At 35.1% G+C, this 22,274-nt stretch overlaps 1 protein-coding gene across 2 annotated transcripts; it reads right to left on the bottom strand.

The window, feature by feature from the left end:
• Window positions 1-865: 865 nt before the first annotated feature.
• On the bottom strand, window positions 866-22,066 carry cpsf2 (cleavage and polyadenylation specific factor 2). 2 transcript variants are annotated; one of them, XM_089118916.1, is made up of 16 exons: window positions 21,906-22,066; window positions 21,048-21,204; window positions 20,583-20,742; window positions 19,532-19,637; window positions 19,256-19,385; window positions 17,840-17,955; window positions 16,923-17,110; window positions 14,977-15,267; window positions 13,355-13,455; window positions 11,656-11,859; window positions 10,468-10,620; window positions 8,928-9,153; window positions 7,238-7,549; window positions 3,975-4,109; window positions 1,098-1,219; window positions 866-1,010 (listed from the first exon to the last, which is right to left on the bottom strand). In XM_089118916.1, exons 2-15 carry the CDS (start codon window positions 21,194-21,196, stop codon window positions 1,127-1,129), a joined length of 2,364 nt encoding a protein of 787 aa, XP_088975042.1. In that variant the 5' UTR covers window positions 21,197-21,204; window positions 21,906-22,066; the 3' UTR covers window positions 866-1,010; window positions 1,098-1,126. The 2 variants fall into 2 exon arrangements, with proteins under 2 accessions (XP_088975042.1, XP_039546151.1); XM_039690217.2 differs by having other exon boundaries at window positions 866-1,219.
• Between the last annotated feature and the right edge of the window lie 208 nt (window positions 22,067-22,274).

Here is a 22,274-nt window from a genome sequence, read left to right as displayed (position 1 = left end):
ACGCGAACTATATCAGAGTCATTTTTGTTTAGCGTGTTAGAAATAACTTATCTAAGAGCTCGATTCCTACATGATATATATTCACACACAGACGTAGAGCTCAAAGAATCTTCTTTCATTGCATAGTTTTCTAATTTACTTCACTGCATATTCAACATGACATCATGACTTTTGCGTAAACATATACGCCACTTTCGAGTCAGTTGGCGTTTAATTTAGTAAGTAGGTTTTGATCAAAGCAAAACTTTCCTTATACTTTAGATTACAAAATGAGTCAAAAAAGGTTCAAATTTAGGGCTGTGCAAAGATTAATTGCGATTAATTGCATCTAAAATAAAAGTTTGTGTTTACGTAATACATGTGTGTGCTGTGTATAATTATTTTGTCTATATAAATACACACAAATGCATGAATATATGTAAGAAAATGTGTTATTCATACATAAGATATTTATATATAATATAGATTATTTATTTATTAATATATATCCTATATACACAGTATTTACATGCAAATAATTCTTAAATATATGCATGCATGCATATGTATTTATATATACAAACTTATTATAAACAGCACACATATATTATGTAAACACAAACTTTTATTTTGCATGCGATTAATCGCAATTTATCTTTGCGCAGCCCTATTAAAAATATAACGGCTGGTGTTACTTCTAGTTCATTCGTCAAATAGGAATGAAAAGCATTGCATTGTGGGATATACTGTAGTACCCATTATTTTACATGCAAACAACATACTGCATATTATAAATGATAGTATCCTATTCCGAACAAACACAAGTGGCTTTAGATAAAAGCATCCAAATGAATAAAGGAAAACACACAAACCCACACTGACAACATTTCATTACGAAAACCGAAGTTTATCTGTGAACAAAATAAGGGTTTGGTAAAAAAAAGGCTTAACGTTTCTTTGCATCCAGCACTTCTGAACAAAAGTAGCTGCGATTCTTCTACAGTCCAGACAGACGCTCTCATTTTGGGTCACTTCGAGAGAGAGAGAGAGCATATGCCATTTAAACGTGCAGGGAACAATAATAAAATATACACAAGTCAAAAGGAAATGAAGCGTACGTCAGGCGCCGAGTGAGAGCCGTTCAGAGCTAAACTACAGCGTACTGCTGATACAACAGCTCACGAATCCTGTAGTAGTCATCACAATGGCAGCCTTCCAGACAGATGCGGCCCGCTTCCGTCTGAAAAAGAGAGAGAGAGAGAGAGAGAGGTCAACGGGGTCAGAGTTACAGCACGCAGTGAGGTGTTCCTGCATACAAAAACAGCTAAACGCTGGAGTCTCAAGATGATTTTACACAAAAATGGCAGTGTTTGAAGACATTTCATGAGATATGGGGAGGCATGGTTTACAGCGCTCGTGGCTACAGTTTTTTCTCCACCGTACGAGACCAATGGTTTGATGACTTTTTTGCTGACTTTTCAAAATATTCAGTCCCTCCAGGATTTCGCGATCGCAACTATTAACGCAACTTCAACAAATCCACGTGAATTCAGTGCGCCTTGCAATTTTGAAAAATCACCGCAACTTTTCTGCAACTTTGACGAATCATCGCGCCGCGGTCTCCTGCAAAGCGTCGTCATACGTCAGCAAAGTCACTTGTTTTGTTCAGAAGACGCAGCAGATGTGGACTGCCAACGTCTCACATTTAGGCTACCTACAAAAATAACAGAAAAGGCCAATGTTGCCAACTTAGTCTTTGTCGCTATATTTAGTGATATAAAAAAGCGACTAGAGACAAATCTAGCGGCTTTTTGGACAAACCTCAGTAACCAAATGTTGCCAGCGAGCGCGAGGTTTGCTTTCTCCCTGCCGTCACACCTCTCTCTGCGTCCCTGTTCAGTGAACGGCTGCAGTAGAGGAGCAGCACGGCAGCTGACAGACGCGAATGAGCAGTGTTGTTTCCACGGACTTATCACTTATCTGCTTCTCTTTTGTTTTATATTTAAAGAATTGAGTTTGACCATTTTATTTTCCTTTCTTTTCTTGTGTTTATCACTTGTAATAGGCTACTCACTATCACAGTGCATTAGTTCACCCAGTTCCCGAACTCTCTCAATTCAGAAAATTTTACACATAAAAAATAGCTAGCCGACTCGTTCTATTGTCTGACAAAAAAAAAAAAAAAGCTTTATTGGATATGCGGCTATATTATATTGTATTAGCTATATTAAAATACATCATCAAACATTTGGTTTTTCCACCATTTAACTTTAGTGGCTATTCCTAAAACTGTATTTTGCACTTTATTAGTATTGGCATCTTTCAACATAAATGCTGCTTAATGTTTGTGAGGTTCTGCACATTGACTTTTTTGCAGGTGCAGATCTTGTTTAAAAAAAGCTTAGTTTGTTAGGTTTTGCTGTGTCTTCAAATCGTTTGTTTTGCCTTTTATGGTTACTAATGGTTAGTTAGTTTGTTCGTGTGTTACAAAGTGTGTGACTTTGTCTCTTAAGTCAATTCTGGACTAGAATAGAGCAGATGCAGATGATGAACAGTGTTTTCTGTGGGACATAATAAGTCCCTTTGGGGTGGACTTTGGACTTTTCTCTCTTAGTAAACCTATAACATGCACAAAAAAATATAACAACACAATAAAGGAAAGGGGAAAAGCCAAAAAGCATAATATGGGCATTTTAAGTTAAAAATCGATCTATCTTTGCCGTTTTAACCTATAAAAACATGCAGAAGAACATCGCAACTTTTATCGCAACTTTTTAAAAAGGCGGCCGCAACATCAGGCATTTTAGGCCGCAACAATCACAAAAAAGGCCCGTGAAATCCTGGAGGGACTGAATATTGTGGAAAGCAAAACACTGGATAATTTTATTCGTATCTGCATCCATTGCATTTCGTGCTGTTTTACTCCCTTTCCGGGTCAGAACGTCTACATTTGGTAGTTTCAGCAGTGTATAGTGTAAATGCAAAAATCGGATACGGGTCACTTTTAAAGATGATGTAAGCGGGTCGTCAAAAAAAATCAGATAAAGTCAGGGAAACGAATTTGGGCATCAAGACCTGCAGTGTAAATGCAGAACGTTGTTGTCTGTATGCAAAAAAAAAGCAAAAAAAAACAAATGAAAACTTACGTTCTCAGAGGAAGTAGTCTAAATGCAAAGCATTAACAGACTAGAGCCAGATCGATTTATCGGCCGATATTAGGCATTTTCCAAACTATCGGTATCGGCAGTTATAATGGCCGATAAATGAATATTTAAAAAATAAAATAAAAACGGACGAAACATGCTTCAATCATGTCATGAGTGTTGGAGTTGTATAGTTTGTCCACCAGAGGGCACTCTACACCGTTCCTGTTGGCAACACTTGTGTATAACGCGCCACACATCCGGTTGCAGGTAGCTTATAAGGCAATGTAGGGACTAATTATTATTTTATTTATCAGAACTTTAATATATTTTGATGTTCCTCTGTTCTGTTGTGACAATAAAAGAAACAAGTTTCTTTTTAAAATGCATTATCATATTATTTTAGTTAAAACTCCTAAATAACTACAAATAACTAATGTTAGGGGAATCTGTCAATGTTTTGTTGCGCGTTTCTGGAAAAATGTTTAAAAAAAATATCGGCCGATATATCGGGATATCGGATTTTAAAACCAACAAATATTTGTATCGGTATCGGCCTTCAAAATCCTTTATCGGTCGGGCTCTATAACAGACCGTCTCCAAGGGGCGGGGTTAGATTAGTTGACTAGTCGGTTGCAAAATTTCCAATCAAACGTAATGAAATTAGTCGTTGCGCACATCCCAAATAAATACCAGTTTTATAATTGTACTTTTTTTAATTAAAAATGTACAGTACATTGTCGGACCCAAGCTTTTCACAAGGAAATTACGCCCTCATAATGTGCTGTCCATTAATCAAATTCTCATGACAGATGATTTGCATATTGTGAGGTGTAATCTGACTCCACTCACCCTCCTGACAGCGACCATGTTATTACACACCAGAACTCCTCCCACAAACTCCGCCTGGATCCCTTCGCGCAGCAGAACCTGCTTAAAGTCCGACAGTCGAGGTTCGTTGATGAACACAGACTGATGACCCGGGACCTGTGAAGAACACGTGTTATTTTCACATGTTACTACCCGTGTGTACTCAATAAGTAAGGGATAATGTACATCCAGCTGGTTGTTATCGCAAAGCCGTCTGGATGGACATTATCCTGCTTATTGACACATAATATTTACATTTATGCATTCGGCAGGCAAAGCATTTCAAGGAACATATTTACATTCTTATCAGTTCTTGCTTTCCCTGGGAATCGAACCCATGACCTTGGCGTTGCAAGTGCCAATGCTCTACTGTAAAGCTAGCTCATTAAACACAAAGCTACTAGCCAGCAGCTTTGAGCTTAGAAGAATAAACAATTTCAAACAAGGCCGGCATTTAAGGGATAATGTACAATCAGAACACTTGCTTGTTCATATACTTGTTCAGGGAAATGAAATGATGATCTAAGAAGAAACTGTTTTAAAGGAGTAGTTCACTTTTAAAAAAACTTTTGCTGATAATTTACTCACCCCCATGTCATCCAAGATGTCCATGTCTTTCTTTCTTCAGTCAAAAAGAAATCAAGGTTTTTGATGAAAACATTCCAGGATTTTTCTCCATATAATGGACTTCAATGGGGTCCAAACGGTTCAAGGTTCAAATGAGAGTTTCAGTGCAGCTTCAAAGGGCTTTAAACGACACCACCAGATGATGAATAAGGGTCTTATTTAGCGAAACGATTGGTCAAATGATTGTTGAATCAACCAAATGACTCGAAAAAAGATTTGTTCATTTTGATGAACGACTTTGAACAGGAGAGTCACGAACGCGCATCACAGAAGCGAGCATTTGTGCTTATAAAACTTAAACTTTTTTATTTATTTTTCAAATGAGCGATCGTTTCGCTAGATAAGACCCTTATTCATCGCCTGGTGTCGTTTGAAGCTGCACTGAAACTTTCATTTGTACCTTGAGCCGTTTGGACCCCATTGTAGTCCATTATATGGAGAAAAATCCTGGAATGTTTTCATCAAAAATCTTAATTTCTTTTCGACTGAAGAAAGAAAGACATGGACATCTTGGATGACATGGGGGTGAGTAAATTATCAGCAAAATTATTTTAAAAGTGAACTACTCCTTTAGCTTTATTATTTTATAATTCATTACAGCGTACAAACAAAGATGAACACTTCAACAAATATTACCGTAGCCCTACTAATACTGTCCAGTTATATTTTACAGTAAGTACGGTCAATAACAGAGGTCCAAGATGGCACCGGACACTTTTAAATGAAACGGGTGAGAGCATGTCTATCCGCAATGTGATACAAGAGACATGAAAGCAAAGCCGGGCTTGAATACCCAGATGAGCATCTTTATTGGCCAATAACTGACCTTGGAATGTCACACCTGACCAATCAGAATCGAGCAATTCAGAGAGCCATGAAATATAACACCTTATCTGTTCATCTCAGAGCCTGTGGAGTGTTTGATGAGATCTGCTTCTTTAGTCAGCAGATCTATTTTAAACTCTTTTCTCTGATGTCGAATGAATTGTAGTGTGTACAGTTTTATTTTAACCTTCATCATGAGCTTAGATTATCCCAGTTTATATTGGAACTCACTCTCTTTGTTCCACTTAAGGGTGCGGTGCACCTAACCCTAACCCGAAATTGCAATATGGCAGAGCTAGTATCAAATCGCAAAGGACAATTAAATACAATTTAACTGAATAAATTGATGTGTAGTGTTTCAGAGTGAAGCACAGCACTGTGTTCTTACACATGAGCCGATGTTTAAGTTTAGTTAACCCCTTAAGTGCACAATCCAAACTTAAATGGTTGTAATTTAAGAACTTGCTTAAAAGACACGAAAGTGAAAGAAAATATTTGCCAAATTGCCCAGCCCTACAAACAAGCACAGCAAACCTGGGCATTTTAATACATTCTTTTTGAAATCGCAATCACAATTTTTATCAGGATTTCTATCTTTCTTTTCTTTTTTTTTTTTTTTAACAGAGAAATACTACAACAGTAATATTTATTTTTCAGTTTTTTTAAAGATTGTTAAGTAGTAATAATAATAATTATTATTATTAATAATAATTCCTTTCAATTTAATATAAATTAATTACTATAATTATTATTATTTTATGGTGACATTGATTTATAAAATCACAAAAGTTTGTATATCACAATAGATTCAATATTAAATTGCATCGGTTTTTATTTACATTTTTTTTTTTTTACGGTGAAATACTACAATATTAATATATCTTTTCTTTTTATATTATAATTGTACAGCTGTAATGACATGTAAAATAAAATTAATATCATACTACTTTTCAAAAATACTTTTTTTACTTTCTACGATTACAATAGCAATATTGTTTTTTTTTATTCAGTAATTTTCACATTTGTTTAGTAATAATAATAACAATAATAATTTGCCACATTGTGCAGCACTAAAACAAGTACAGCAAACCTGGAATTTTCTTAATTTCAATATTAAATCGCAAACAAAATTTTTATCAGGATTGCTTTTTTTTTTATAGAGAAATACTACAATATTAATTTTTATTTTTCAGTTTTTATATTTTTTTTTAATTTTTTTGTTAAGTAGTAATACTAATAATAGTTATAAATATCAAAAATAAATCCTTTCAATTTAATATAAATTAATTACAATAATTATTATTATTTTATGGTGACATTGATTTATAAAATCACAAAAGTTTGTACATCACAATAGATTCAATATTAAATTGCATCGGTTTTTATTTTACAGTTAAATACTACAATATTAATATCTTTTCTTTGTATATTGTAATGTAAAATAAAATTAATATTATACTACTTTTCTTAAACACTTTTTTTATTCTACAGTGAAATATTACAATAGAAATATTTTTATTTTGTTTTTATTCAGTAATTTTTATATTTATTTAGTAATAATAGAAATTATTTGCCAAATTGTGCAGCCCTAAAACAAGTAAAGCAAACCTGGAATTTTCTTAATTTCAATATTAAATCGCAATCACAATTTTTATCAAAAAGGATTATTCCTCCATATCGTGCAGTCCTAGTTCCACCTCATTTATTTTCCCCAATTTTCTCCTAACACACTGTAAATCACATGATTTCCATGTTAAACGTCTCCTGAATGTAGTGTTTGCTCTCTCTCTCACCTCATGAGCGGGCAGCGGCTCCAGCGTGGGAATGACGTCGCTCTCCTCTGAGATTTCCCTGTCATCTTCTCCAAACAGAGTCTTCATGGCCCGCTGGTTAGCCGTGACGCTGGGCTCAGTCGAGAGGTCCGGTGTGACGTCCATGGCCGGCTCTCCATCCTCCGTTTCCTCTTTCGCTTCCCCCATCTCGGCGATGACACCCGTGTCCACTTTTTCCACCCGCATGTCCAGAACGCCGTCGATCCAGGCCAGCTCTGTGTCTTTAGCTTTACAGAACTGCAGCGAGCTGACCAGAGAGTCCTTCAGTCGGACCTACAGCGACATTTAAAACTGCATCAGTCGGACAATATTTCACAAGACGGGACACTTTGTGGTTAAAATTAAAATTAGATGTGTGACACAGAAGCAGTCACAAGAAGCAAAGGTATATTTGTGCAATAGCCAACAATACATTATGGATTTTTCTTTTATGCCCAAAATCATTAGGATATTAAGTAAAGATCATGTTCCATGAAGATATTTTTTTGTTTTGAGTGTATGCAGCAAAAGCGTGAACATTAATGGACATCTTTTAAGGTGATTTTCTCAATGTTTAGATTTTTTTGTACCCTCAGATTGTTTCCAGAAAGCTTATCTATTCAGCTTTTAGATGATGTATAAATATCATTTTTTTAAAAAAGTACCCTTTGACTGGTTTTGTGATCCAGACTCACATATCTAAAGGGAATTATATAATGAAAAATAAGACTTTTTTGTCTTTTGAAACATTCACAACTCAAAGCTCCCAGATCATTTGCTGAATATATCTTAATATTTCTTATATTGAGCAGTAAAATGGAGTTTAGCATGTCACACTGCAAGACACGCCCAAAATATATTTTATTTTAAATATCTAATTTTAAATAACCTCATATTAATTGAGAGTAAATGTAATATTTATATTTTTAAAAAGTTAATTTGTTAATTTACACAAAGTGAATTAGAAAGGTGCTTAGAAATGGTTGTGTACAACAATAGGAATATGAATAAAATACAATGTGAAAAGTGGTTTATAATAATCCAAACATGTTTTAATAATGTGTTCGGGTCATTTTGACCAGGAGAGGATTTTCTTTTCCCCCCAAAAATGCAAGTTAACGTTATTGCATTGGCCTAAAATTGAAAACTAAAAATTTAAACATAGACTTTTTTGTGATTTTTGACAAAAAAATTGACAAAAAAAAAATAGAATTTGTTTACAAGTCTCTCGTTATGCTATATTAACACCAAATATTGGATTTAATCTTTTTTGTCATCTTGTTTTCTTTCAATTAGCACAGATTTTGTATGTATTTTAGAAACTGACTGATCGTAGACCTCATGACCTGAGCTTATACTGGTCAAAAATGACCATCCATTGAAAATGAATGGGGGAGATTGAAAATAAGAGGAACATTTGTCCTTTTTAAAGACCTGTGCATGTGTGCCATGGATACACACACACACACACACACACGTGGGCACAACGGGATAAGGAGGGTGGATGATTAGTGAGGGGGGATAGTTGACAAAAAAATAGCATAACGAGAGATTTATTAACCATTTCTTTTGTATGCTGGTCATTTTGGACTGGGACTTCCAATTTATATATATATATATAGAAAAAAAATACATATTTTTAAGCTTAAAAATATACAGAGAGAAGTATTACCTGGTAAATGTGCGTCTCGCTGGTGGCGTCCACCGTCTCGTGCAGTTTGGGCATGTAAACTTTGATTTCTTTCCCGCTGAAGGCCTTGCAGGACTCGGCCAGGTCCTGGCTGGCCTCAGGCGGGCCGTGAACGATGATCAGCTGTCTGGGTTTCATCTGGTTTATGATCTTCTTAATGGAGTCCCCGTCAGAACGGCCCTCATAATCGATGTACGAGACTCGAGCTCTGAGACACAACAGATGAATGAATGAATGAGTCTCAATGCTGCATATCTGGGTCATTCTACCATAAGTATGACCAAGCAATACAATATTCATTATAAAAAATGTATAATCACAACAACACATTAAAAAAAGATGAATTTGACTAACTACTGTAAGATTAAACTATGGAAAAAAAAAAATAGTTTTTTTATACTTAAAAAATGCAGGTCATCGACAATGTAACCACATTTAAATTTTTAATTTTTACCAAAATACCAGATTTTACTAATTTAAAACACAAAACAAACATTTACCATGAAGAGCAGTAAATGTTAGCAGATATTTTATATCATTTACTTACTGGGTAAAATTTTACAATAATATGTCCATATGAAATGTTTTTGTTATAGATGTTAAAGTGTTGTCTTTTTCTGGATTTATGATTTAATAAAAATGTATAAAAAATGGTGGAAATCAAAAAAAAAAGTTTTTTGCAAACAAAGTGTTACCGTTTGATTAAAACATGGAAGAAAATAGTGCGCTAAAATTACATTTATAATTCTTATTATTCTAAGAAGTACATTCCTCTGTAGGCTAAATTTCAAGTTAAACTGAACTTAATTTTACGGGTTGTCGTGAACTCCTTTGAGTTTCTGTGTGTATATGATACGACCATGTTTTTTATCAAATGAAGTTGAGAGTCGCTGTACCAGCATTTCACCGGGCAGCTCAGCAGACGAACCTTATGTGTTTGTGTCTGTGAGATAATGATTTATTTTTATTTTTATATATAACTAAGCTTTGATATTGATGGATTAATAATTTGAAAATGCTGTACTACCATTAAATTAAAATCAAATCTCAAATACTTTAAATATTTTCTCAGCTGATTATGGAGTCTGAACACACATTATGTTCCAGTTCAGCAACAAATAAACACAGAAGAGCAATTCATTAGATATGGATGGATGGAGGGTTATTAGAGCAATTATTCTGTTAAAACTGACAGCAGCATAATAGCAAACACTGACATTTAGCTTTTCGAGCGTTTGTGGGAAACATTTTTTAACTGACTGTAGGATACCTCTATGATTTTGCATCTCAGCAAAAGCGTGTCATTTTTACCAAACACTGATTTGTGACAATCTAACATGCCGAGATAGAGCGACCCCTGCAGGCCACAATGAAGAATGACACATCCTGAACACTGCAGAGGTTTTAATACAATCTAACCCCAATCTGCCCTAAAAATACATCCTGAACACTGGCGTAGCAACCATTCAAGCATAAAAGGATTTGTTTTTCCACTCACGGAGGGTCACAATGAAGTCCTCACCTGATCTCCAGTGTCTGTGTGTTACTGGTGCATTTGGTGGGGACGTCGGACAGGTCTTGCTCCATGGGCTCGTCTCCGTTTATCAGTCCAGACTCCAGTTTGCTCTTCTCCTCTTCAGTGGCCTGGAGTTCAGGAACCAGGAAATCCTCTGGCCTGAGGGTCAAAGGTCATTCATCAGAAAATACAGAACTGACACATGAATGTTACACAATAAACAGAAATGAAAGCATTTTGAAGAGAGAAAAAAATTATACATTCTCAGGGATTCATAAAATATACGGCTTTATTTAGCTTAGAGTAAATATTAGCACACGAATACTGCATAAATATACCATGGTATTAGGGGTTTAACGACTCCCTCATATCACGATACTCAACTCATGATACGATATTTCAAGACATGGTAAAAACTTTGATATTGCATTGTGGGTTTAAATGAATAGGCTTGGACTTGGTGCTCCAGAATAACAATATTCATGATTCTGAAGCTGAAAATACTGAGTTATTGTAGATGAATATGCTTGCACGCTTTCACTGACTAGATGTATTTAAAATAATGTCGGCCATTTTTTACTGGTAAGTTAACGTCAGACATCTGGCATTATCAGGACCCACTGCATTATTATTAGGGCTGTGCAAAAATTAATTGCGATTAATCGCATCCAAAATAAAAGATATATTTGTGTGTGCTGTATATTATTATTTTGTATATATAAATACCTATTCATGCATGTATATATTTAAGAATTATTTGCACTTCAATTCTGTATATATATATAAATACATAATCTATATTATATAAATATTTTATATATGAATAACACATTTTCTTAAATATATACATGCATGTGTGTGTATTTATATATCCAAAATAATTAATATACAGCACAAACAAATATATTATGTAAACACAGACTTTTATTTTGGATGCGATTAATCGCAATTAACTTTTGCACAGCCCTAATTATTATACATATATAGCAGTTCGATGTAGTACTGACACTAAAACTCTGAAAACTTAACAGTAATTTTATTTTGGGGGGACTATCCATGATACGGATTAATTTTTTTATTGTTACACCACACTATAAGAGGAATAACTCAAATTCATTTCCATTTATGGATTTGGCAGATGCTTTGATCCATTTATGCATTCAAGCTACACGTTTTATAATTCGTCTTGCTCACTTGATGATTTCTCCGTACTCATCCCATTTGATTCGCTCCTCGTGTGTTGGGAACATGGGGTAGGACTTCTTAGCCTGTTTGAAGAAGCTGCCCTTCCTCCCGCCCTCACCCTTCATCATCAGGTCATGATGTTTGGTCTTCACCACCACCGGCTGCTCCAGATCGTCCTCCATATCGCTCTCATCGCTCGAGTCCAAGTCCACCCTGACCAGGAACACAGAGCGCCGTTACTGAACCTCAAACATAAAGCCGTCAATCAGATCTGAGCAGATTGTTGAACTTGTGATAAGGACGAATGGGATTATTAAATCACAAACGGCTGAGATTACCATCGACGAGCCGTAAAAGTGGAGAAACGACAACAAAAGGGTGGTTGACATGTAATATGCTCATGAACCGTACTATTCTCAGGAAGGAAACTGTATATTTTTGGTTTTTGACTACCTTGAATTCAGTAGTTGGGTGATTTTTAAACACAGAATTATTCTGTATAGTCAATTAATTAATGTGGGGTCATAACTGACTATATTACTAGTTTTAGACAAAGTATAGCACATTGCATGACATTATTAGGACATTTTAACTTTATATTACAACAGTGTGATAAAACTGTAACAATCATGATATTATTATTGAAATAAAACAATATTAGTTGTAGATAATAGATAATAATAAATAGTTGGTTATATAATAAAAAAAGATATTGTGCACTTAGATATTTTATTAATATGAATATATTACATATGTAACAATTCACGATTGAATTTTAAAATATGGTGACTGGGTTCCCAAAATAATAACGTTGTGTAAATAAAATAAAAAAAGGTCAATGTACACTACCATTCATAAGTTTGAGGTCAGTTTTTTTAATTATTCATCAAGGATGCATTAAATTTACAGCAAAGACATTTATAAATGTTACACAATATTTTTTTATTTGAAATAAATGCTGTTCTTTTGAATTTTCTATTTATCAAAGAATCTTCATATCAGTTTCCACAAAAATCTATTTTCAACATTAATAAAAATAATAAATAATTCTTGAGCATCAAATCAGAGTGATTTCTGATGCTGAAAATTAAGCTTTAATCACAAGAATAAATTACATTTTACTGTATATTCACATAGAAAACCATTATTTTAAATTGTAAAAACTGTATTACTGTTTTTACTGTATTTTTTAACAGATAATAGCAGCCATGGTGAGCACAAGAGACTTCTTTCAAAAACTTTTAATAATCTTACCGACCGGACAATATAAAAGAGAACTGGGTTATTTTTCATTCAGTTCACTTGTTTTGGGTCTAAATTGGTTCTTGTAAGGAGCATACATGTGTGCGTGGGTAAAATATGAATTAATTTGGATAATAAAGCAGGTTTTGCTCACCCTGATCAACATGAGAGCTGCTGTTTCAAAGTGAGTTTATTCCTTTTAAAGCAGCGCAAGCGAGGATGTTGAATGTTTAACATAACTTTTTGACCCAATCGTGCAGCTCTAGCATGAATGATTCATGAAATATTTATAGCTTTAGTGTTTTTTTTTCAGCGAGGATCAGTCCTTTGAATATTTGCAGAGAATTACCCGCCCCACATTTGATAAATAATGCTGAAAGAAAGGCTTGGTTTAATAAGCAGTGCATTCAGGGTGAATCAAAGCAAGTTTTGCATTCTGACAGTACTTTAACTCATTTCCACTCACTCTTTCGCCTGCTCCAGTTTTTTGGCAGCTTCTTTCTTCATTTTCTCTTTCTCCAAGTATTCCTCTAGTTCTCGCCCTTCCAGTCGGCAACGTTTTCTTATCTGGTTTAGTTAAAGAAAAGAAAAAAACCTTCAAAATAAGTCAAACATATCAGACGCTGCACAGTCAATAGTTAAAGTGCAGCTATTCACTGATCATCTGAAACATACAGCACACAAATATAAAAAAAAAACTCAAAAGCACAACAGAAGAATCAAGAATGACTAATCGCAAGATCTGCCAAACATTTGTGGGATCTAATCGTTGAAATTCAGAGATTTGTCTGGGAGACGTAACTTAAGCAAGCTATTTACCTACAAGCAAACCAGATTCAAATCAAGTTGTTGTAGCATTTGGTAACACTTTACTATAGACCTTATGCACCACAGAAATGTGGGCGTCGTCATCTTTAGAATATTATCTTTGAACTTACGTTTTTGCGGTCGCTCTGTATATTTCTATGGCATCGCTGTCGAGGAGTAATTACCTGGTGAGGTGGATTTACTTATTGTAGAAGTCATATATGTTAAAGGATTAGTTCACTTTTGAAAAAACTTTTGCTGATAATTTACTCACCCCCATGTCACCCAAGATGTCCATGTCTTTCTTTCTTCAGTCGAAAAGAAATTAAGGTTTTTGATGAAAACATTCCAGGATTTTTCTCCATATAATGGACTTCAATGGGAACCAAACGGTTCAAGGTCCAAAAGATAGTGTTAATAACAGTTTCAGATGCAGCTTCAAATGTCTTTAAACGACACCAGACGATGAATAAGGGTCTTATCATGCGAAACGATCGGTTATTTCAAAGCTTATTCCAAAAATGTAACTTTTCTAAGGACAAATGCTAGCCTTGCTCTATTCTGTGAGGCGCGTTTGTAACGTCACGTAATACGTAATTACGTTCAAAAGGTCACGGGCGACGTAGCCGGAAGTACAGAATCAAAATCGTCCGACATCGTTGTTTTTCCTTTTAATTCCTTTTTTTGTAAACGGCGTTTGAGTTAGTTTTCACGTTCAACCTATGCGTTCAACTTGTAAACACTCTGACTCTGTACTTTCGGCTACGTCGCCCGTGACCTTTTGAACGTAATTACGTACTACGTGACGTTGCAAACGCGCCTCACAGAATAGAGCAAGGCTAGCATTTGTCCTTAGAAAAGTTACATTTTTGGAATAAGCTTTGAAATAACCGATCGTTTCGCATGATAAGACCCTTATTCATCGTCTGGCGTCGTTTAAAGACATTTGAAGCTGCATCTGAAACTGTTATTAACTGTCTTTTGATACTTGAACCATCCGGTTCCCATTGAAGTCCATTATATGGAGAAAAATCCTGGAATGTTTTCATCAAAAACCTTAATTTGTTTTCGACTGAAGAAAGAAAGACATGGACATCTTGGATGACATGGGGGTGAGTAAACTATCAGCAAAAGTTTTTTCAAAAGTGAACTAATCCTTTAAGCGTTCGAACCCACTGGCCAATCTGATTTGGTACCAAATTTGGTACTTTTGACAACAATGTTCTGAACTAGTCAGTTGTTAGGCAGAAAAGGGCTGATCTAATGATCTAGGGGCCTCACCTCCAGGTCCATCCTCTTCTCCCCCGGGTTATCTATAAGGTAGCGGGCCAGTGTTCCTGGTGTGGTCCTGTAGGTGAGGATGACTGAGTTCTTGGCGTCCTGGCACCACTGTATGAAGAGCTCCCGCGAGAAGCCCGACTCCAGATCGGGCTGACTGCACAGAACCACCTTCGGGCTGGGCACGCGGGACAGATCGGCCAGGCTGTGACACAGCGAGAGGTGCCGGAACTGGAAAGGGTTGTTCCGCTTGTCCTCGAAGCATCGCATCAGTTTATCGCTCATCCACTCGACCTGTGAGAGAACATGGGAACGTTACATCTGAGATAAGACATAACGACAAAATGCCCATTTTGTGGGATTAGGGGTGTGTGATATTGGGATGACTGGGATTCTTTGTTGATACCGATACTTAATGTTTTGTGCTTTTGGCTGATTTTAGGTTTTTTCATAAACTTCATATTCTGTGTATTGGTCAGACTCATTATCAATTATAGACTCATTATCAGTTCATATCAATAATAAAAATGTACTTTTCCACTACAAGGCAATATATGCCCCTTTAAACTTTACATTGGGAACACCTCACAATAAGGTCTCATTTGCTAACACCAGTTAATGTATTGACTAACATGAACTAACAACGAGTATGACATTTGCTAATCTTTATTAATGATAGTTAATAAAAATCCAGCTGCATTGTTTGTTCCTGTTAGTTCACAGTGCATTACTAATGTTAACAAACACAACATTTGATCAGCGATTCCCAAACTGTGGTCCGCGGACCACTAGTGGTCCATGAGGGTACTGCAGGTGGTCCGTGAAAAGGCAAAATAAAAATATTTTACCAAGAAATTCCTATTAAAAAAAAAAAAGTAAAAAGAATATGTACCCTATATTTATATAAAATGTCAATTAAATTGTCAAGCTATTGTGTGATTACTAAAATAGGCTAGTGGCGGTCGGCCATGACGTTCAAGCTCCGTTTTGTCAGAACCACAACACTGGATCGGTGGATAGCAACAGGTTAGGTGAGCATTTATTTAGTTGTTTGTTTTTAATATAGGTCTATATTAGACAGATGATACAAACTGGAAGGGAAAGATGTGGAGGGTGACAAAGGAGGATATTACGTTCTATTACGATATTACGAAGCCTGTTGTTATAATATGTAAAATATAATATCATTTTTAATATCATAATATGTGTATTATGAGGTGGTCCGTGAAAATTCTTGATTACAAATAGTGGTCCACACACACAAAAAGTTTGAAAAACCCTTATTTAAATAACGTATTAGTCAATGTTGAAATGAATTAACTAAGATTAACAAATGCTGTAGACGTATTGTTAATTCATCGTTCATGTTAACTGATGAAATCTTATTGTAAAGGGCTACGGGCATTTTTTATAATCTTGCTAATCTATAATCTTATAATGTATGCATCATCTTTAATGCCAAATTCTTGCATTTAATCAATTAATTCAACTAGATTAATACGGCAGGATTCGTTTAATTAAAAAGACACATTTGGTCATTGAATCATTTTAAACTGAATCGTTCAAAACGGTGATTCATTCAGAAACGATTAGGTTAGGACATTTTCATTGACAAAAAGTAAAAACATACAATATTGTTATAACTCAAAATGTTGACTGAACTGTTTTATAAAATTAGTATGTTGTGATATTCACAATCATGTTGATTCTGGAAAAATCGCACTCTTGCTTGTGTGATATTGCTTAATATCATTTGATATAAATATAAGACAAAGGTCATGGGCGGGAAAAACAAGCCGTGTGTATCTAAAGGCTACATAATGCAATGCAAACGTTTTTGCAAAGCGAGTAACACTCTATTATGCCAGCTCACTCATTTACAACAACAATTGTGACAACACATATCACACAGCCCTGTGTTGTGTAGGATTTGGCTGTGACGGCGAGACCTGGGACTTTGAGAACTCCACCACGTTGTAGCTGACGTTGTTGAGCAGGGCGAGCGAGTAGACGCCCAATCCTGCGTCTTTGGTCCTCCAGATCTGATCCAGCAGTTGAGCCAGCTCCAGCACTCGTCCCGCTGTATCCACTGAGATCAGCACGTTCCCGTCCCCACGGAGAGTCTCCATGACATTGGCTGGAAGAGAATGGAAAACATCACACTTTGTCCGAATGAACAACGGTGTTCGTACAGATACTGTAAAATGACTTTCCAGGACTTTAAGCAGTTTTTGGTTTTCAAGGAATACAACCAAAGATCTCACTTATCAAACAATATCTTTAACATCTTTCAAATTTTAAAAAAGGTATTCCAGAAATGCAATTTTAATAGGATTTCAAAATCCTACTCAAGCCAGTCAGGAAATCAAATTCAAACCTGAAGAATGAAAGTTGCATCATATACGTAGAAATATGAGCAATAACATGCTGACAACATATGAAACAGCTCAATATATATATGTCCGACAGTACAGGCTGCAGGATTAATTTTGCTTGAAGTTTTTTCTTAAAAAAAAAAAAAAAATACAATACAATAAAAAACACAAATTTCATATATATATATATATATATATATATAGTTCTCCTTAATTTCATAAATAAAATAAAAATACTAATTTAAAATACTAATTTAAATAAAATAAAAAACACAAATTTCATATATATATATATATATATATATATATATATATATGAAATTTGTTTTTTTTTATTTTATTTTAATTAGTATTTTTATTTTATTTTATTTTATTTATGAAATTAAGGAGAACTATATATATATATATATATATATATATAGTTCTCCTTAATTTCTTAACAAATCATCATCCTTATTTTCAGATGAACTACTGCTTTAGTTTGAACTTACTGAGCAGTTGTTCGTCACGCTGTTTCCTTCGAGGCTGTACATACGAGGCATTGAAGGAGTCTGTGATGAGGAGAGACGGTCTGCTGACGTTCTCCAGCAAGCAACCGTTCAGATGACTGAGAGGACAGCAAACATTATGGTTTACATTATGGCATTCTGGTTTACTCTACACCTAGATCAGAATGCCTCAAATATTTAAAGTCCCCCTGTAGCCAATAGTTGTACTCCTTAAAATTCATCTATGATCACCAAAATTACATATTTAAATGTTTTTTCCTTAAAATAGCTTGAATGTAACTCGACACCCTTGCCTCATTTAGTATTCGCGGTTCAATGAATACGCAAATGAGCCACTCACTCAGCTCAGAGATCCACTTGTTGATGTTCACACGTTGATCTGATTGGTTACAAGGTCATTTGTGACGTCAGAAACACCAGCGATTTCAAACCGTGTTTTTTTTCACGGCAGTTTTAAGAAGAAAATACTCAGCAATGCTGTCGACTTATGAATTTGCACTACATGAGGACTTCAAAATATGTAGTTGATTTACATTTAATCATTTAGCAGAGGCTTTTATCCAATGCAACTTACAAATGAGGAGAGCCATAGAAGCAATCAAGCTCTATGTATGTTCGCTGGTCAATGTTTATATGTGAATAAAAGCCTATAAAGCGATCATGGATTAAACCGCTTGTGTGTGAATAGACTCTCAATGGGAGGACAGAAATCTCTCAGATTTCATTAAAAATATCTTAACTTGTGTACTGTTAAGTCTTATTGGTTTTGGACGACATGAGGGTGAACTATCCCTTTAATAAAATAAAACTTTCTGATGCTACATTCCAGTGTTGTAGTACTCGAGTCTCGGACTCGGTCTCCAGACCATATTTTAATGGTCTTGGTCTTGTCATGGACTCGTGTCCATTTGGACTCGGAATTGACTCGTACTCGAACATTTTTTTTTTAGGACTCGGAATTATTCCCGAGTCCACTCGAGTTCGATTAAAAATATTTTTCATAATTATTAATGTATGTGAATAAAATATTTCTTTAAATTGATTGACACGCCCAGTGATTGGTGATTTTCTAGTGCGCAACTGCGCATGACAAATTGTAATAAAATTACTTTTAACACCACCTACTATGTGGCCTTTTTACCCTAAACTGATCATATTTTTAAACTCTAAGTAAATTCAGTAAAAAAAAAAAAAAAAAAAAAAAGGATTTCTCTAAGCAAATAAAAGTAAATTAGGTAATCAAACCTCACTGGTCTCGGTCTCGACTCGGACTCGACCGTCTCTGGTCTCGGACTCGACTCTCTATGGACTCGGTGTCGACTCGGACTCGAGTGAGGTGGTCTCGACTACAACACTGCTACATTCAATTTATGTCCTGGCGATTTCTTTCATACTTACATCTCCCTCTTGTGGTTGAAATCCACAGCATAGATGATCTCCTCTTCTCCGTCTTTCACTATTTTCCAGATAGTGCCACCAATCATGTGACCCGCAGGAAGTGGGGTGATGGACAAGCCGTGACCTTTTCCTGTTCATTAATAAATTGTGATCAACTTTCAAGATACCAAAAAAAGGACACATTATCACCGTTATTGAGGATTAAAGCTTCATCATTTCTGGTTTGGTTTTCTGTTTTTGCACTTGAAAAAAAAAAGAAGGTACATCCTCTCTCACCTTTCAGGTTGACTATCTGAGAGTATTTCAGCTGCTGGATTTTGTCAAAAGCTGAATCGACATCATCCAGTGTGTACAGAGAGAAATCTTCAGTGTTGTGTCGAGACTGAGATCAAACAGGGAGCATAATTAACGTTTCGTCATCAGAATGTTTCTCCGTCTCGTTCTGATGATATTTAATTTGCGCAGACAAACTAAATGTGTTGTACACAACAAAACCTTTTTTATGGGGATTCAACTAACAATTCATAGATCTCTTTCAAAGAAAAATCATTTTTTAACAAAGCAGTCATTACTGCATACTACCACTGAAAAAGTTTGCTCCCATCTGTCCCATTTAAATCATTTACAGTGGGCAACAATTAATCTACAACAATAAGGGTGAAACTCACAAAACCCATACTGCATTGGGACTTTATTTGCATGATAATTAAGCATATTTTAGCATATTTTGCAAAATAATAATAGAAAAAAAACTTTAGCATTACTGTAATGTGAAAATAATTCAAACTAATATTTGTTACACAACACTGTTTTTTTTAACGGTGGTATTAAAGCAAAAACCCTCAAAAGTTAAACATCTGGATGCATTACAGTAATACTTAGTTTTGGGGTGAAATGTGCTTAATTGTCGAAAAAATAAAAAAAATGATTAGTCCGAAAATTAATTTTAGGGTGGAATGTGAATTGTGAAATGTCGGTCTCTTTAAACAATTATTCAATTAAACATATTCGAAATAAACCCAACACAAACATAAAATAATTTTAAGCTTCATACTCAAAAAATTTAATTATTATTTATTCATAAAATGATGATTTTTAAAACAAAACTGTAATATTTATTATGACTATAAAAATGTAATGTTTGTGTTAGTTATTCATGTATATGTGAATGGGTTCATTTATTTTATGAGAGTTTTATGTGACTTTCATAACATAAATGTTGCCAACTTTTTCTTTGTAAACTATTAATTTGACAATTAAAAAGTAGTATTTCAGATTCATACGACAAATCACAAGCAGCGCTTCATTTGAAAGCCGCCCATCTCACCTGATAGAGATCGTACATGAACATCTGTCCCATCTTGTAAACGGGGATGGTGGCGTAGATGGTGCAGTTGAGCCCCAGTTTGCCCACAGCGTACGGTAAAGCTCCCAGATGCAGAGGATCAGGGTGAGAGAGCAGCACTGCGTCCACCTGATGGACATACCTGACAGATACAGGACGGAAAATACACAATCACATACAGGATAGGATAGTCAATAATGCTGTCGACTTATGAATTTACACATGGTTTGTCTTAAAAGCATATTAAAAACACCACTTAGACATATAAAAAACATTAATAACGTGATTTTCACCACAGGGGGACTTTAAAATATGTAGTTAATTTACATTTAATCATTTAGCAGGGGCTTTTACACAACGCAACTTACATAAGGAGAGCAATAGAAGCAATCAAGCCAACCAAGTACAGTTGAGCTTCTAAATCCAACACTACAATACATATCGTACCGCTTCAGGGAATCTATGATGTCCATGGAGAAACTTTCATCCCAGCCACAGTCCAGTAAGAAGCGAAACTCGTCCACCTGTAACAGGTAACACAGGGCCGATTCCTCCTGGACTCCAGATAGAGCCGTCAGTTTGATGATGGACGTCATTCTGCCGCCTGACCGATGGATGGACAAAAGATATCATCAGTAAATAATCACTACAAAACTATCACACTTAAATTAAACCAAAATGAAGTTCCTTTTTACTAAAAAATAACATGACCAAGGTATTCTTTGAAGCAGATTGGAATACCGTGGTATATAAATAAGTTTGTCATTTGGTTTTATACCACGACCATTCGTAAAACCACTGTATTGTTATGGTACATGTACCACAGTAATACAATGGTTTTAATTTCAGTACATTAGAACACTATGGCATGATAAGAACACATAATAACCCTAAAAATGGTATTTAATTTATCCAAATTACCACTGTTTTAGTATCTGATACCAGCACTGTTCCGTGGTACCACCACAGTAGGCTTCGTAAACATTAAAACATGTCTGATTCATAAAGACTGTTATAACACAATATTAAATGAGTATTGTGTTATAATTGCTAATAAATATGCTGGTATAATAACAGAGCAGTATGTATGAACAAAACTGTAAGTTCAAAAAGAAGAGGCAAAGAATGAAGGAATATGATTATTCATCACAATTCACACACTTCAAGACGGAGATTAGGATAAATCTGACATTTAAACTTAATCTGAACTAACGTTAACTGAAAACACATAACGTTAGCAGGCAAACAAATGAAGAGCTTCTCTTCAAAAATTGACTTAATTTATGTACATAAACACTTGCGTACCCGTATCTCGTAATACTACTTTTGATTTCAGTAGGTTCGGTCACTAATAACTATTGAGAATTGCTGAAATATCATATTAAATTCATAATAATGTATCAGTTCGGCAGCATGAGATGTGACCAGCAGCCATTACCGCCGCTGCTGTGACGTCACTGGACTCTACCACTGACACCACTCGAGGGGCGCTTGCAAATAACTAACAAAAGTCCGGTAGTATTTAATCGTAAACGGATTTTTTTAGGATATACACACATAGCACATTTGGGTTAAATATATCTATACAATGTAGTTTTTGATAAGAAAACTAAAAAACTATTTATAACTCACAGGTCAGAATTTTTTTCTCTCAACTGACTTTATAACTCGCAA

This window comes from Pimephales promelas, chromosome 13 (genome assembly GCF_988280905.1).
Source record: "Pimephales promelas chromosome 13, fPimPro1.hap1.1, whole genome shotgun sequence".
Classification (NCBI taxonomy): domain Eukaryota; kingdom Metazoa; phylum Chordata; class Actinopteri; order Cypriniformes; family Leuciscidae; genus Pimephales; species Pimephales promelas.
The sequence above is the reverse complement of the archived record's forward strand: the minus strand, read 5'-3'. Positions and strand labels throughout refer to the sequence as shown.

Coding starts and splice junctions, on each gene's coding strand:
- cpsf2 (XM_039690217.2), bottom strand. CDS start 21,196: ATGACGTCCATCATCAAACTGACGGCTCTATCTGGAGTCCAGGAGGAA. Junction 19,638..20,582: donor TCATGTACGATCTCTATCAG/GTGAGATGGGCG, acceptor GTTTGATCTCAG/TCTCGACACAACACTGAAGA. Junction 10,621..11,655: donor GAGTACGGAGAAATCATCAA/GTGAGCAAGACG, acceptor TTTGACCCTCAG/GCCAGAGGATTTCCTGGTTC.